Here is a 15948-nt window from a genome sequence, read left to right on the forward strand (position 1 = left end):
ATTTCGCTAAACTTTGTATTTCTCTCTATAATTTTTCACATATTCTTTAATTGACGACTAATAAGTCACACTTTATTTGCACTAATCAACTTGAAAAAAGTCATTCCCCCCTAATCAGTGACCTTTGTTCTTCACAAAGAATACTAAGTAACTTTCAAATCTAATTAATATTCCTCATAAGTTCCGATTGTCCAAAACCTGCAAACGATCCGGCCTTCCCGCAAAGAATATTTTCTTCAAAGTCAAACGATAATCAAGGGCAAAGAGTAGAACGATTTTTAATTAAGATCGAAAAACTAATGCCAAGGTGAAGAAAAAAATTCGCGTAATTAATATCGAAATCAGGGTGATTTGTACACTATAATCTGTAGAAATCTCAATTAAAAGAAAAAAAATATCCTCGATATTTTTTTCGAGAACTCGCGTAAGATTTTTGAAAGTGGTTTCATTCAATGTGTGTCACATTAGTAACTTTCACTCTCTACCCTGCCTTAAGGGCAAAAAAAGGCTTGATTAGGCCATGACGCCCCATCAAAAGTGGGTTAATCTTCAACTATTTAAACATCTCCTACTGATTCATCGGAATATAGTTTGATCTTTGGCTGGTAAGGTTCAGCAACTAAATTTTCAACATGATCTCAAAGGTAGAGTAGTCATTCATACTTTTTTTGTACAGATATTTCCATTTATTAATTCGTAAAAAAAAAATCGAAGAATTTGCTCTTGGAGCTTTTAACTATAGTCAACATTATTACACAAATTTACTAACTTATAATTAAGAAATTGTTAAAATTGTCTTATAAAATTTGAATAAAAAAAATATATTAAGATAAATAAAATATATTAATATAAATAAAATATATTAAGGAAAAATATAATTTTCAATTAACATACTTTCAGGTTTTTTCCATTTATAATTTCGTAACAAATTGATGAATTGCACTTTGAGCTCTATTTAAAAGTTATCATTATTAATACTGTTTACTATCATTTAACTAAAAAAATTTAAAATTGGCTTACTAAAAATTTAAAACCTTTATATTAAAGCAAAAATATTTAAATTTCTTATCTTACAATGAAATGCATTATTAGAATTTCCTTATTAAAATTTAAAACTTATGTGTCTTTTTTAAAAAAAATTCGAACCATTCTTATTTAATATAAATTAAAGCTTGAAAACATGTTCAATAATTCAATAATTATTATTCATTCAACATAACATAATTCAATCTGAAAGAAAAAAAACGTATTCCTGTTGATTTGTGTAATTGTTGTAAATATTCCAGCTACACTTACGAAGTAAGTTTGGTTAAAATATACTTACACTCATGCATCAGAAAATGTAAGTTAAAAATTATTTCTAAATTTAACAAATAATACTTTCCTCGGGAATCATTATTTTTAGCATGATTTTTTCGTGATTCATATAAAAGTTTCTATGTTACCTTTATAAAAAAATATTTATATTTATCATCTTACAACTAAATGTATTTTTAGAATATTCTACTTGAAATTTAAAACGTTTTATGTTTAAAATAACTTAAATCAGTCTTATTAAATATAATTAAAACTTGAAAACACATGGAGATTTTAATCTAAAAGGTAAAAACGCTTCACAACTGGCTTATTTAATTGTTTTAAAATATCTGAACTATTTTTACCATTAATGTTTTGTTAAAATAATCTTCTCTTGCAGCTAAATATTAAAGTTAAAAAGTATTTCTAAATTTGAAAATTATAAGATAAAGTATTTTTTTTTTCATTTTAAATACCATTGAGAATTAAAAAATATTTCGATTTTCAAATATTAGTATTCAAATATACTTTTCTCGTAGGGAAAATTAATCAAAATTATTTCGAAATTTAAAACTAAAAAAATAGCAAAAAATTTTCTATTTCTTTGTTATTTAAAATACCATGAAGGATTAAAACATTTATTATCTTTGAATATTTTTTTCTAATGTCTTTAAAAGATTAAAACAAAATGTAATATACTTATAAAATCGAGGGAAAATCATTAACAATGCATTACTTAGAAAAATTGGATAGTTCAAAGAAGTAAATCTTACCCGAATTGATAATACAAAAGATTTGCTACAACTGAAATTATTATTTCAGCGTATAAAGTTTGTAGCATAAAAAATACGATTTTTTGATTAGTAATTTCGGTAAACTGTCTATAAATATTTTTATTTCCTAAATTGTAGAATATTTTCTTTAACCTACATTCCAGAATTATATTATAAAGATATGTGCTAATTAAGCTCATTAAATAGCCAATTACCCTTAAAGTTGTAAAATTATGATGATTGCAATATAAAATATTGAAATATAAATATTTGTAAATTAAGTATTGTATATATATATCAGTCACTTTTATTTTTTATCGATATTTAAAGAAAAAAAATGTTTTTTTAAAACAGTCACAAACGGGCAAAAAATTTTGAAATAAGAAATTCTGAAATTTTTTGTAACAATTTTGTTCTTAATTCTGTTCTAAATATATGAATAAAAATTAAGAAATAAATAATTTATTTATAGGAACTGCGCAAGATACATTATTCACGTGAAATTAAAAAAATATTTTGATTAATATCTCCATTAATTTTCAAAATTTTTACCATGAAAATTGGTGAAAAAGTATCTAGTATAGATATAGTTGACACAAAACAATTAGGTTATTGACATCAAAAATTAAAAGCCTAACTTTTAAGATTTCTAAGGTTCATTGTTTCTTAATATATTCTAAGAATTAATTATTATTTATTAATGATTAAATTCTGTAATATATATAATTTTCAAACTATGATAGTCTTGATTCCGTCCGATTCTGATTCTACATCAAAATTATTTCTCCCTTTTCTGTAGATAAATGATAGATTAAATAAGATTTTAATAGTTTAAAGATATAGTATAACGAAATATACATTCAAAGTATTTCTTCTAAAAGATTCACAAATTGCGCATAGATATTGTGCATTGAGTTTTTGTATAGATATATTTTTTGGTAAGGAAAATGAAAGATGGAAAAATACAAGTTATTATAAGATTTCAACCAAAAATATTTTAAATTATTAAAACAGGGAAAAAAATACTTTTGATTCAATAATATTTTGTCTTATTTCAAAGTGCATCCGCTACGGAAATAATCAACATATATACATTTTTTACTGAAAAAATCAGGGTTTTTTTTTTTTTTTTTTAGAATTTGAAACAAATATGAAAAAAAGCTGTAAAATTAATAAAAACGCCTGACATATAAAGTAACTTCGTCTAATCTGCATCAGTTTTTATAAATCTTAGCAACATAATTTTTCTTTTCACAGAGTTCAAGTTAAAACTAATTATCAAAAAAATTCTCACGTTATCATATTTTATACTCGTGAAGCAAAACAATAAATGTTATCATTAATTTAACTGAAAAGCTTTTCAATTAATTTAAAACATAATCTGCCAACTCTCCAATTATTCATGAGAGACAAACTTTTAAAAATTAAATATATTCAGACATAGTTAATTATAAATAGACTTTATCAGACACCGAATAAAATGGTTTTAAAAATTTTGTTTCTTAACCATCAAGGTATCTTGCCAGACCTCTAGAAGATCAATAACAGCAATCGTTATGTTTACGAGTTATTCATTCAAAAAGAAAACATTAAAATGACTGATATTTCATGACGCTGGATCACGAACTAAAATTTTTAACACAGAAATAACTAAATTTAAAAATAAATTTGAATTGAAATAGTTAGGATCCAGTTAGAAAATTATGTTTTCAAATTATGTATAAATGGTTTAAAAAAATTTAAATTTTTTTTTAACTGATCCTTTTTGAAAACGTGGGAAGTATCAGGTTGGCAAGAAATTTGTTCCGGTTTTTTAGTGTGAAATAAAAATAAATTTTTTTCCTATGCAAAAACGAACTTCAATCAATAAAATTATTTGACTGAAATATCGTTCATTCGATGAACTTTTCACACTTTTCTGATAAATTTCGGGAACCCGTGCTTGTAGAACTTCTGGACCTGTCAGCAAAACACTCAAGCAAGTGCAATTTGAAGCCATCGCTATTACTGAATTTTTTATCATTTAAAAATCTATGAAATGAACGATAATCTGATGGTGCAAAGTCGTGGAATATGTGGGGTCACAAAGGAATTTTGTTCCTCCGCGATAATGCAAGGCCTCACACGTCTTTAGCAGCGCTCACGAAATTATTGGAGCTTAGTTGGGAAGTGATCTCGCATCTTTAATGTAGCCCCGACCTTTCACCATAGGATTATCCTTTATTTCGAAGTTTTTTTTCTGACAACCTAAAATTCTTCCCATTAACATCGTTAATTTTTAAACATTGATGCGAAGTTTTTTTTTTTTTCCCCTAGGATCAGCTATCTGCTAGAGTGAAAATCTCTTCTTTTCCCCTCGTGGCCGAATATCTTACGGTGTGTATATATATAATTAAACACATCATCTAAATTAAACGAAGATCTTCAGCTGCTTAATTAATTTATTGAAAGTTATGCAGCACATTATTTACACAACTATTCTAAACACATATATAACGAGAGTATTTATCCCAAAGAAAAGTAACATGTCAGTCCTCGATAAAGGTCCCGCTTCTTCTAAAAACGACCAACCTTTATCCCTCCTCTCTCCCTTCTCCTTCTTCCCCCTTCCTCTCTTCATAGTAAGTATCGTTTTCAGTTCGCTTTCAATCTTCACACGTCCCTTCAAAGGAAGCACATTCGTCGCCTTAGCGACAATGCTGCTTCACAACCTGCCAAAGATATAAAAAAAAAACAAAGCAAAATGGGAAAAACAAACACAAATCACGCAGGCAGAGGAGCTCTTAAATATGTAGCTCCCAAAATGGATGTTTTAATTCAATTACAAATGATACAATGAACTACTAATATATTAATAACTATGTAAAATATGAACTAATATATAAAGCTTATAACAATGATATAAATCTATGCACGTAAATTATGAACCTACTACATAAACCAACATTTACTTTGTCATTGCTATCCTAGACAACGCGTCGGCATTTCCATGGCAAGAACCACGACGATATGTGAGAGTCATATTGTACCTCTGCAGTGCCAAAGCCCATCTTGAAAGCTTAGCACCATGAGGCACGCTGCTTGTAAGAAAACTCAGAGGGTTATGATCCGAAATGACTTGTACTTGTGCGCCAAAAATCCACGTGTCATACTTCTTTAATGCCTCCAAAACACAAAATGCCTCTCTTTCTATTGTGGACCACCTGGCTTGACAAGGGGTTAATTTTTTGCTGAAAAAGGCGATCGGCATTTCTTTGCCATCATCTGCGGTCTGAGCTAAGCAAGCTCCTATAGCTGTCGCTGAGGCGTCAGTGTATAATTGGAATGGTTTATCTAAATTAGGTGTATGTAAAGAGGGCATTTTTACCAGTTCACGCTTGAGCTGTTGGAAGGATTGCTCTGATATATCATCCCATGGAATATTCGTTGGAACGCTTTTCTTTGTTAAATTTGTTAAAGGCAGCACTTTTTCGGAGAAATTGGGTATATAATCTCTATAATATGATGCTAGTCCTAACAGACTTCGGACCTCATTTTTGGTAGATGGTCTGGCTATACTATGAATCGCTTCCACTTTCTCAGGATCTGGAGTATGTTTTCCGGAACCTATAATGTGTCCTAGAAACTTCACGTGGCATCTGCCAAAGTCGCATTTCTTCAGGTTTATCGTTAATCCAGCTCCTCTTAATGTGAGCAAAACTTGACTGATATGAAAAATATGATCAGTCCAGGATTCAGAAAATATGGCTACATCGTCGATGTATGAGCGACAGTAATTTTTATGTCGTGCCAATACTTTGTCCATTGATCTCTGGAACGTGCTTCCAGCATTTTTCAAACCAAAGGGCATTACTTTCCATTGGAAATGTCCCGAATGGGTGACAAAAGCTGTGAAAGTCTTATCTTCATTTCTCATCGGAATCTGCCAATAACCTTTTGTAAGGTCAAGTACTGTTATGAAATTGGCTTTTCCGATTTCAAACAAGAGTTCTTTAGCTATTTTCATGGGATACGCGTCGGGGATAGTGAAGCTATTCAAAAGTCTGTAGTCGACACATAGCCTGACACTTCCGTCTTTTTTTGCTACACACACTACGGGATGAGCCCATTCGCTCTCGCTTGGTTCAATAAGATTCCAGTCCAAGAGTTCCTTTACTTGTCGATCGACCTCATCTTGCAATCGGATAGGAACTCGATAAGGTCTAAATTTCTTGGCGGAACAATCTGCTGTGACTCGAATCGCGTGACCGTCCACTCTAGCATGTCCAGGTTTGGTATTAAATACATCCATAAATCTTTTCAAAACTTTTGACAAATCTCTCCTTTGTTCAACCGTCAAATCTTCAAGTCCCTTATCTAGTTTATCAATATCCCCAATTGATACATTAAATTTATCAGCAGGAGCGTAATGCAAGTCTCCAAAGTCATCGTCTTGTTCGAATACAAGACCAACATAATTTACTCGGGTAACGTACGGTCGCAGTTTGTTGATATGTATCTCGCGAATACTTCCATCTTCCATTTCTACTTTGGCTGAATGGGGTCTAGTCATTTGAATTAGTGTGGCGGGTCCACTCCAAGTACTAAGAAGTTTATGTGAGGATGATGGTATCAACACGAGGACTTTATCCCCAACCTTGAATGATTTCTCTTTTGAGCGAAGATTGTATTGAGAAACATAAGTATCTTGGGATACTTTCGAGTTTTCAGATGCTAGTTCATGGGCGTCTTTGAGTTTATTTATTAGATCTTGTAAATAAGTCTCTACAGGTTTCGATGCATTAGATGGAATTGTTTCTCTACCTATCCACAAATCTTTCAACAGAGCCAAAGGTCCAGGGGGTAACCTTCCATAAACTAATTGAAATGGGGAAATACCGGTAGTGCTGTGGGGAACTTCACGGTAGGCAAATAATAAATATGGCAAATGTAAGTCCCATTCTCTACCATGTTGTTGTATATTTTTGTTCAGCATATTCTTGAGGGTCTTGTTCCATCTTTCAACGGCACCCATGCTTTCCGGATGACCAGGAGTTGAAAATCGCGGCGAAACCCCGATGACATCTAAAAACCCTTTTGTTAACTTCGATGTAAAGTTGGTTCCTTGATCGGAACATATCACTCTCGGGAACCCGGTTTGTACAAAAATTTTCATTAGGACATTACACGTAGTTTTCGCGCTTATCTCCTTCACTGGGATAGCTTCAGCCCACCTTGTGCACAAATCAATTGCACAAATGACGTATTTGTGTCCTCTACGTGATGGTGATTCTAGAGGACCAATACAGTCCACACTCCAAATTTCGAATGGTGTTTCCGGTCTTACGATCGGCTGAATTGGGATTCTATCTCGATAGGTGATCGGTCTTCGTAACTGACATGTCTCACAGCTCTCACAAAACGCCTTGACATCATGTGTTATGGTAGGCCAATAAAATGAATACTTGATGCGTTGTTTCGTTTTACGTTCACCTAGGTGACCAGCAAGTGGTATTTCGTGGGCCATTTTCAACACTTCTTGTCTTTTGCTCAATGGAAGAACAACCTGGTCCACCTTTTCACCGAACATTGTTTCGGAATGCACCAATATTCCATCTTGTATTTTATAAGACTTTTCATTGTCTTTCGCCCAAATCCACACATTCCTCAATTCTGCATCTTCCTTTTGTAGCCTTATGAGTTCAGCTCGATTTTCGTTTTCCCATTCCGTCCCGTTTTTGGTGACACCATTTATCATAGAAATATTACTCATTGGGTTTTCCAAGGACTGCACCTCGGGCTCGTTTGGTCTCTCGGAACTTTGTTTTGAAATAACCTCGGCAATTGCCATTTTATGAATCTGCACATTATTTTTTAATGCCTCGTAAGCTTTAATGCTGAGCAACAAATCGTTGACAAGCTTTTTCGATACTGCACATGAGATAGTAACATTCCCATGCAACTCATCATCTAATTTCATTGAAAAATTCCTTAGAGGTGTCATTTCACTTTCCCCAAAAGCAGATGAAATTTCAATCACTCCTTCTCCGTCGGAATGTATATCTCTAACAAGTCCTTCTCGCACCACTGAAACCTGAGCACCTGAATCTATAATCCCCGTAAGGGTCTGATCACCACACCTAATGCTTACCATTTGAAGCTTATCTACATCGAAACAGTCCTTTGCTTGTTTTGACACCGGTGCTGTAATTCTGGCTGTCAGAACTGAAGAATTGACTTCATTTTCAGTTGTGGATGATAAAACCAAATTGCTTTGAGCATTTGGACCATAATGTCTTTTATTATCATTCTTTGGGCATGTTTTGGAGTAATGTCCTTCTACTCCACACGAATAACAAGTCGGCTTGAATGATCGCCTTGGACCTTCGTACCTTGAAGTTTTTGGAAATTGTTGTTTCTGATGATTACTGGAATTTTGAGGAAATCTATTCCTAAAAGGTCGCTCTATAGGTGGAGTATGAGGACAGCTCTTGTCAGGCAATTTCTCTTTCGAAGCTCGTTTTTGCGTATTTCGAACACTTTCGTATTCATCGAGCTTATCTGCTAGCTTGGCTGGTGATATCAACTTTGACCATTCATCAAGGAAATGTTCGCGCACTTCATGCGGCACTCTTCTTTTGATTTGATCCGTGATCATCAAATTCTTTAGAGCATCGAAGTCGGACACGCTAAGTCCATCGATCCACTCTTGAAAATAATTGGTTAATTCAAATGTGAAATCCCTCCAAGATTTATCAGGACTACGCTGATGTAGAACAAACTTTTTCCGGAAACTTTCTGCGTTCATCTTGAACCGCTTTAATAAAACTGCTTTGATGTAATTATAGTCTTCGAAACTTTCCTCGGATTCCCTGGCAATCATTTGCACTATTTCGGCCGGCAATAAAGTCAATAAAACAGACACCCAATCTTTTATCTCCACTTTTGTGCGTTTTGCTTGTCTTTCAAATAGCGATAGGTACAGGACTATGTCATCCTGATTTAATTTAAATTTTGGCATCAACCGAACTAATTCATGACTGAATTGGCTACTATTTTCAACTGAGTTTGATACTGTAGCTCCTTTTGACTGAGTCTCAAGTTCAAGTTTTCTTAACTCAAATTCCATTCGTTTTTCTTCTGCTTCTACTTCTCTTTTCTTTTCTTCGGCTTCTAATTCTCTTTTCTTTTCATTTTCCCCTTCCATTCTAGTATTGATAATCGTTTCTAATAAATTTTTCACAAAGCTTTCTTCATATGCTTTACTTGCCACTATGACAGATTTTAAATCTACTATTTTCATATCGTGGTCTATACTTTCTCCCAACTCTTCTGCCAAACATCTTAAATCTTCCTTTCTGCCCTTGCCAAGGAATGCCATGATGCTTCCTTATTTATTTTAAACTTAACCTCAAAATTTATTAAAATGTTTTTTTTTTTTTTTTTTTTTTTTTTTAAACTCAAAATTAGAATCTGAAATTTTAGGCAGTAAAATTGTCAAATTACTACAATTTAAAATGAAAATAACTTTCAGAGTATTGCCTTATGGGAAGAAAAATAAATTCAACTATTAAACGAAACTTAAACGTTAATTACTCTTCCAACCTCAACAATGTTTCTAAAAAAATACTTTAGCACTGCTGTTTCATATTACGTAAAATATAGTAATTAAATGTATTTGTACCCTCTAATTATACATACATACAAAAAAATGCACTCATAACAAAATCAATACAAATATGATATACAGGTTCAACCATTAGTGCAGTGATAAACTGTGACACGAATTATCACACTCATATAAATTTCTTTAACCATCAAGAACATATTCTATGTTCTACATATTAAAAGTGAAAACAATATAATATGGAAATCAAGGATTGAAAACCAACTCTTATCTTATATTATAATTTCTGTTACACTATGAATATAAGTTGAGGAGAAAAAAAAAAAAACAAACAATATATATATATGCATTTTTTTTTAATACAATTTGTTTACCACATCAATACCACAAAAAAAATATATATATTTCAATTAAAACGATAATATTTTCTACAATCCGCAAGAAATATAAAGAAATCGTTTTAAAACCTATCCCTTTTTATTCATTTAATTTATTAAATGTATACACATTAAATCCTCATTTTTTCTTTTTTCTTTTTCTTAACAAGCACAAGATGTCTGCAGAAAGAATAACATACACTTCTCAATCATAAAAAAAAAATCTGACGCCAGCATAAATAAAACAAAGCAGAAAGAAAAAATCGTCTTCTGAACTATTCTTTCCGACCTTGAAGCCGGAAGCGAAACTGATGAACATTCACTTTGAATATTTATGAAGCTGACGATTACTATTTAATTTGTTATTCGATTTTCGGCACAATAGTATTTATACTTAAGTAAAATTTTCTATTCCAAGCTGAACTCCATTTTTTTTTAAATAAAAAAAAATATATAACCATCAATAAGCATTCGGATAAAAAAAAATATAGAATATGAGGAAATTCTCTACTATCATAACGCTTCTTATTGAGTGAGAAACTCTAAATTAATAACAACAAGAACACACTCTAAAATAATTTCTACTTGAACGCTTTTGTTCTGACAATAATATAACATGAATAACTTTCTTTCGTTATGTGATATGCACTGCCGTGCTTCCAATAATAATCAAAACAGAATTTAAAAAACCACAATAGATTCAATTTAATCAAATAAAAATTCCAATTATCTGGGACGAAAATTAATACAACAAAATTCTTTTTATAATATGCTATCTAAGTACTCTGGCGAGTAAAAGAATTCTCTTTAGAACACTGGCGTGTTCGTTCTCTGACGAGTAAACTAATGTTCCAGGTTGGAACACAAACATTTAATTTTCATTTTGTATAATTTCGCCCAAATAATTACAATTACTACTTAAATTTGTGGGAGCATACATTTACATAAAAATGAGCTCTTACCTGTCGGGTGCGCCAGTGAAAATCTCTTCTTTTCCCCTCGTGGCCGAATATCTTACGGTGTGTATATATATAATTAAACACATCATCTAAATTAAACGAAGATCTTCAGCTGCTTAATTAATTTATTGAAAGTTATGCAGCACATTATTTACACAACTATTCTAAACACATATATAACGAGAGTATTTATCCCAAAGAAAAGTAACATGTCAGTCCTCGATAAAGGTCCCGCTTCTTCTAAAAACGACCAACCTTTATCCCTCCTCTCTCCCTTCTCCTTCTTCCCCCTTCCTCTCTTCATAGTAAGTATCGTTTTCAGTTCGCTTTCAATCTTCACAGCTAGTAACTTCAAAAACATTTTAAATATATATATATATGATATAATTTTAAATATATTATGATGCATTCATTTATTTGTTCATCTTATCAAATTTATTTGTAGCTATTAACACAGAATTTAAAAATTCAATTATTTATAAGCACAGACATTCAATTATACGAGCAATTCTGTGAGTAGAAAAAATTTTGAAAATCCCGCCCACCTTTTAACCAAAATAACAGTCTTAAAAATTAAAATTTTAAGTAATAATTTAAATGATTTTTTTATAAATCAATCTCAATACCAAAAGTATAAGATATTATTTTAAAAAATGGCGCTTAATCTGTAAAATTATCTTTATTAATTTATTAACCTATTCAGATTTGTATCAAAGAAGTTTTAGTTAAACAGATGCCGCGTTGTTTTAAAAAGTGTTTAAAATTCACTAAAAAGTAAAAGAAAATGCAACAAATTTAAATTTTACAGAGGTAGGAAAAGCTAGTCTGCCTTTTACCAAAGAAAACAACGTGTCGAAGCCCACATTGAACTCTGGAACTTGCTTCGTTCGTTTTTAGAACTCTTTTTTTATTTTTTTGTCTTTTGCATCTGTTATTTCATTAGGAGCTTATTTTAATATCAAGACTTACATTTTCATTTCTCACAAGTTTTGAAAAAGAATCCTTTAAATTTCTATGCATTTTTTAAAGTTTTCCTGAATATTATTTTTTTAATTTAAAGACCTCCCTTAGGCAAAAACCGCGTCTTGCGATAGTTAAATTTTAATTCTTTATGTAATTTTTATTTTTATAACCGTCGTTGAACTGATTTTTCGTTTACGACTCCCAACATTTCAACTCCATAGCCTTGTAATTTTGTACACAATCCTCAGTACAACAATGAAACTCCTGGATAAAGTATTGGGAAAAATTCGCCTTCGTGGAGGACTTTTAGATAGGGACTATCCCACATTTGAGTTGCATGTACAGGAAAACAACGAAAACCTCAAATGGTTAGCAGGATGGCAAGGGGATTCTAACCTCTGATCAATCTACCACTGAGGATATTTTACGTCAACACAGTTGTTGGTGCGAGCCGGGTGCGGAATTTGTATCGATCAGCCACCACTGAGATTCGAACCCGGGGACTTCATTAGGAGTCGAGCTCTCTTTCGTCCAAGTCAATCTGTCTTTTGCGTTGCATTGAAATTAATAATGACAATCTATAATTTATGCGATGTAGCTCAGGAAATAGATCCCTCGTCTCCTAATGAGGTTCGAATCTGAGTTTTGGCGTCCAGGTTCGAATCTGAGTTTTGGCTGATCGATACATTATCTGCTCCCGGCTCGCAGCGACGCAGTGCTGGTGTAAAATATCCTCAGTGGTAGACGGATCATTGGTTAAAATCCCTTTGCCGTCTCGCTAACCGTGTGAGATTTTCTTCTCTAAGTAACGCTAATGCTGGCTAGTTCCATCAAAAAATCGTCCGCGAAGGCTGCTAGTTTGTGCTAATTCTTGGTCCAGGAGTTCCTTTGTCTTCTGGGTTGGGTTCAAAATTACAAGGCTACTGAGTTGAACATCCATCGTCGTAAACTCAGAATCGCAACCGGCTTTTCGACGCAGATTATAAAATTTAAAAAAATATATATCTGAAAATAAATAATTAATTATAAATAAACGATAATCTAGCAAAATATGTTTTCACAGGGTTATAAAACAAATTTACATGCGCACTGTTAAGCAGCAAAATAACAATTGTATTGATAAGAATCGATGGAAATAATCGATATATATATATATATATATTTTCTATCACATATTTTTTACCATATATTTTATATATTTTTCTATCATTATAAATATTATTATGAAAGTTATATTAAAAATTAGAAATTTTGCATATTTTCTGAATAAACAAATAAGGAAGAAAAAAAACAAAGTTGATTGCGTAGAAGCCATTTTCTTTCCTCCATTTTAAAACACTTATTTTTCCTTCTTTTTAATAGGTAATACTTTTGTGTCTCGCCTCACTGGCTGCAGCTCAGTACGGACCGAGCTACGGAGCACCTGCACCTTCTTACCCAAAACCTTACGCAGCTGAAGCATATCCAAAACCTTATGCACCTCAATACGTAAGTTTAGTTCAAACATTGATTTAAAGAAGAAAAAAAATTGAAACTAATGCACATAAGTTTATTCGTTCGATCTTCAAAATACTATAAATAGTTAAGACTTCGAAATATCTAGCATAATAAATCAAAAGGAAAATATGAAGGCAAAAGTTTCAAAGAATTCGGTACTATCTAATAAAAATTTAGAACTGCTACTTAAATTTAATACTTTTTCACAACATTTACATAACAGTTTTTTGCTTAGTTTTTGTTTATCAGAAGTAGATAAAAACAGCTTACACTTTTAAATAGAATAAACAATTAACTACATACATTTAAAATGAAGGAAACAATCACGTATAAAGGTATACTTACATTTCGTACAATCCTATGAAGTAGCAACAATAGATATGACGAGAATTAAAGATTTTTACCAAAACTAAGCCTCGATAAGCAATCCTTTCTAATTAGTTTACTCTTTTTTATTAATTTATTCAATTATTTATCGTTACCCATACGCACGCAGGTTTATGATCTCATTATAGAGTACAGCTCATAAGTCATTGTCAAGTTGTAGAACATATGGCAGAAATTAAAGGACAGCCCGAAGATACATCCAGGGTCTCAACGAGATTCGGACCCGCTACCTCCAAGCTATTGAGCATCAGGCGGATGAAATTGCTCATCAGTAAGGCCTGATTTATATATGCGAGTATATAATTTGGGCTTCATCGCGAATGTGAGTTTGAATGTTAAATACAAAGAACGGCTTCTCAAGTAGAAGAACCGTAAGTATTAAGATACATCAGGGGTTACGGTGCGATTCGAACCCGCTACCTCCATACTTCATAGCTTTTGGCAGCACGGTGATACCCTCGGCAGGAGATGTTCTTAACTATAAAAATTTTGAAACCAAAAAACTAGTCCATATTCAAATAATCGCTTATATTCTGCTTATTCGTTTGCAAATTTTGATAAGAAACGAATCGAATTTGTCTTAGTTCAGAACCATAATCTCAATGTCTGCCTGGTCCTTGAGAAATTTTGATAAATAATTGTCAATAAACAAAGTTTTTTCAGAGGATCCACTCAGGCACAAATAATATTGTGATTACATTATTATTTACGTTTCTTTTGAAATGACAAGAATCATAATGCGCATAAAAAAAATTCTATTTAAAAAATATATATGTTTTATCAACAGGAAGAAAAGCCCCAACCATATGCTTTTGGATACGACGTTAAAGATGAGTATGGTGCTACACAAAACCGAAAGGAAGAAAGTGATGACTATGGTAACAAGAAAGGATCTTATGGATACACCGATGGTTATGGCATTTACAGACAAGTTGATTACGTAGCTGATGAAAAAGGATTTCGCGCTGTAATCAAAACTAACGAACCTGGAACCGACAACCAAGATTCTGCTGATACTGATGTTCACTCAGATGCTGCTCCAGTCAAATATGAATCAGCTCCTGCAGTATACAAACCAGCACCTTCCCCATACAAGCCAGCTCCAGAATACAAACCAGCACCCACTCCATACAAACCAGCTCCAGAATACAAACCAGCACCCGCTCCATACAAACCAGCACCAGCAGTTTACGCACCAGCCCCAGTTCCTTACAAACCAGCACCCGCTGTCTATGCTCCAGAGCCATACAAACCTGCAGTGTATGCCCCAGCTCCAGAACCATACAAACCTGCACCAGCTGTTTATGCTCCAGAACCAGCATACAAAGCTCCAGTTTACGCCCCTGAGCCAGCCTACCAACCAGCTCCAGTTCACTACGCTCCTGAACCCGAATACAGGCCAGCACCTGAACCTGCATACAAACCTTACCAACCAGAACCAAAAATCTACCAAGAATCTGCTCCAGCATATCAACCTCCTGTATACTCAGGCCCCCCAAGTGACAGCTACGCTCCCTACTAAAAATTTGGACTGAAAATGTAAAAAACTTATTTATTTTATTTAAATTTCAATGTTTTCAATGTTTGTTATGTTCCTCTTGACTGTAAATTTGTAAATGTATCAATGAATGTCTCCAGTTGTTGGAATAAAACGATCGAAAGAAAAGTATGTGTAATTGTCGTTTTTGCAATTTAAAGCTAAATTAACTTAAAATTTAAATGATGAGGTTTTAATTCGGTTGCTAACGTCATACTAGGCTGCACTAATATGCTATCAAATAATAAAGAAAAATTTCAAGAATTATCTCAGGGTAATTATTGAGTCTCTCATTTTCTATTATAAATAATGGTAATTCATTTTTATTAAAATTACTAAATATTGTTTACAAAATAACTAAAATACGATAAATAAAATATGACAAACAAAATATGATAAATATAAAAACAATAGGATAAACTAAAATACGATAAAGAAAATGAATAAGTAAAAATAAACTATCTACAACAGATAAAAAGAAAAAAAAAGGCTTAATTACTAAAATGCAGACAATTTAAAAAATTTGTCTCGAAAAAGCATAGAACATTTTTTT

At 32.2% G+C, this 15948-nt stretch overlaps 1 protein-coding gene and 1 long non-coding RNA gene across 3 annotated transcripts; one reads left to right on the plus strand and one right to left on the minus strand.

Moving 5' to 3' along the window:
* Window positions 1-489: 489 nt before the first annotated feature.
* Window positions 490-15524, plus strand: LOC122270777 (uncharacterized). Of its 2 annotated transcripts, none has more exons than XM_043049501.3 (3): window positions 490-644; window positions 13337-13462; window positions 14646-15524. In XM_043049501.3, the coding sequence occupies exons 1-3, from the start codon at window positions 633-635 to the stop codon at window positions 15378-15380; spliced, it is 873 nt and encodes a 290-aa protein (XP_042905435.2). In that variant the 5' UTR covers window positions 490-632; the 3' UTR covers window positions 15381-15524. The 2 variants fall into 2 exon arrangements, with proteins under 2 accessions (XP_042905435.2, XP_087021384.1); XM_087165258.1 differs by lacking the exon at window positions 490-644 and adding an exon at window positions 11003-11071.
* LOC147816482 (uncharacterized) lies at window positions 4493-12170 on the minus strand. The gene is made up of 2 exons (XR_015434479.1): window positions 11015-12170; window positions 4493-4780 (listed from the first exon to the last, which is right to left on the minus strand). It is a non-coding gene; the product is annotated as an uncharacterized LOC147816482 (long non-coding RNA).
* Window positions 15525-15948: the final 424 nt, after the last annotated feature.

The sequence above is a fragment of the Parasteatoda tepidariorum genome, chromosome 1, assembly GCF_982258835.1.
Source record: "Parasteatoda tepidariorum strain Cologne lab strain chromosome 1, Ptep-v5.0, whole genome shotgun sequence".
Taxonomy (NCBI): Eukaryota; Metazoa; Arthropoda; class Arachnida; order Araneae; family Theridiidae; genus Parasteatoda; species Parasteatoda tepidariorum.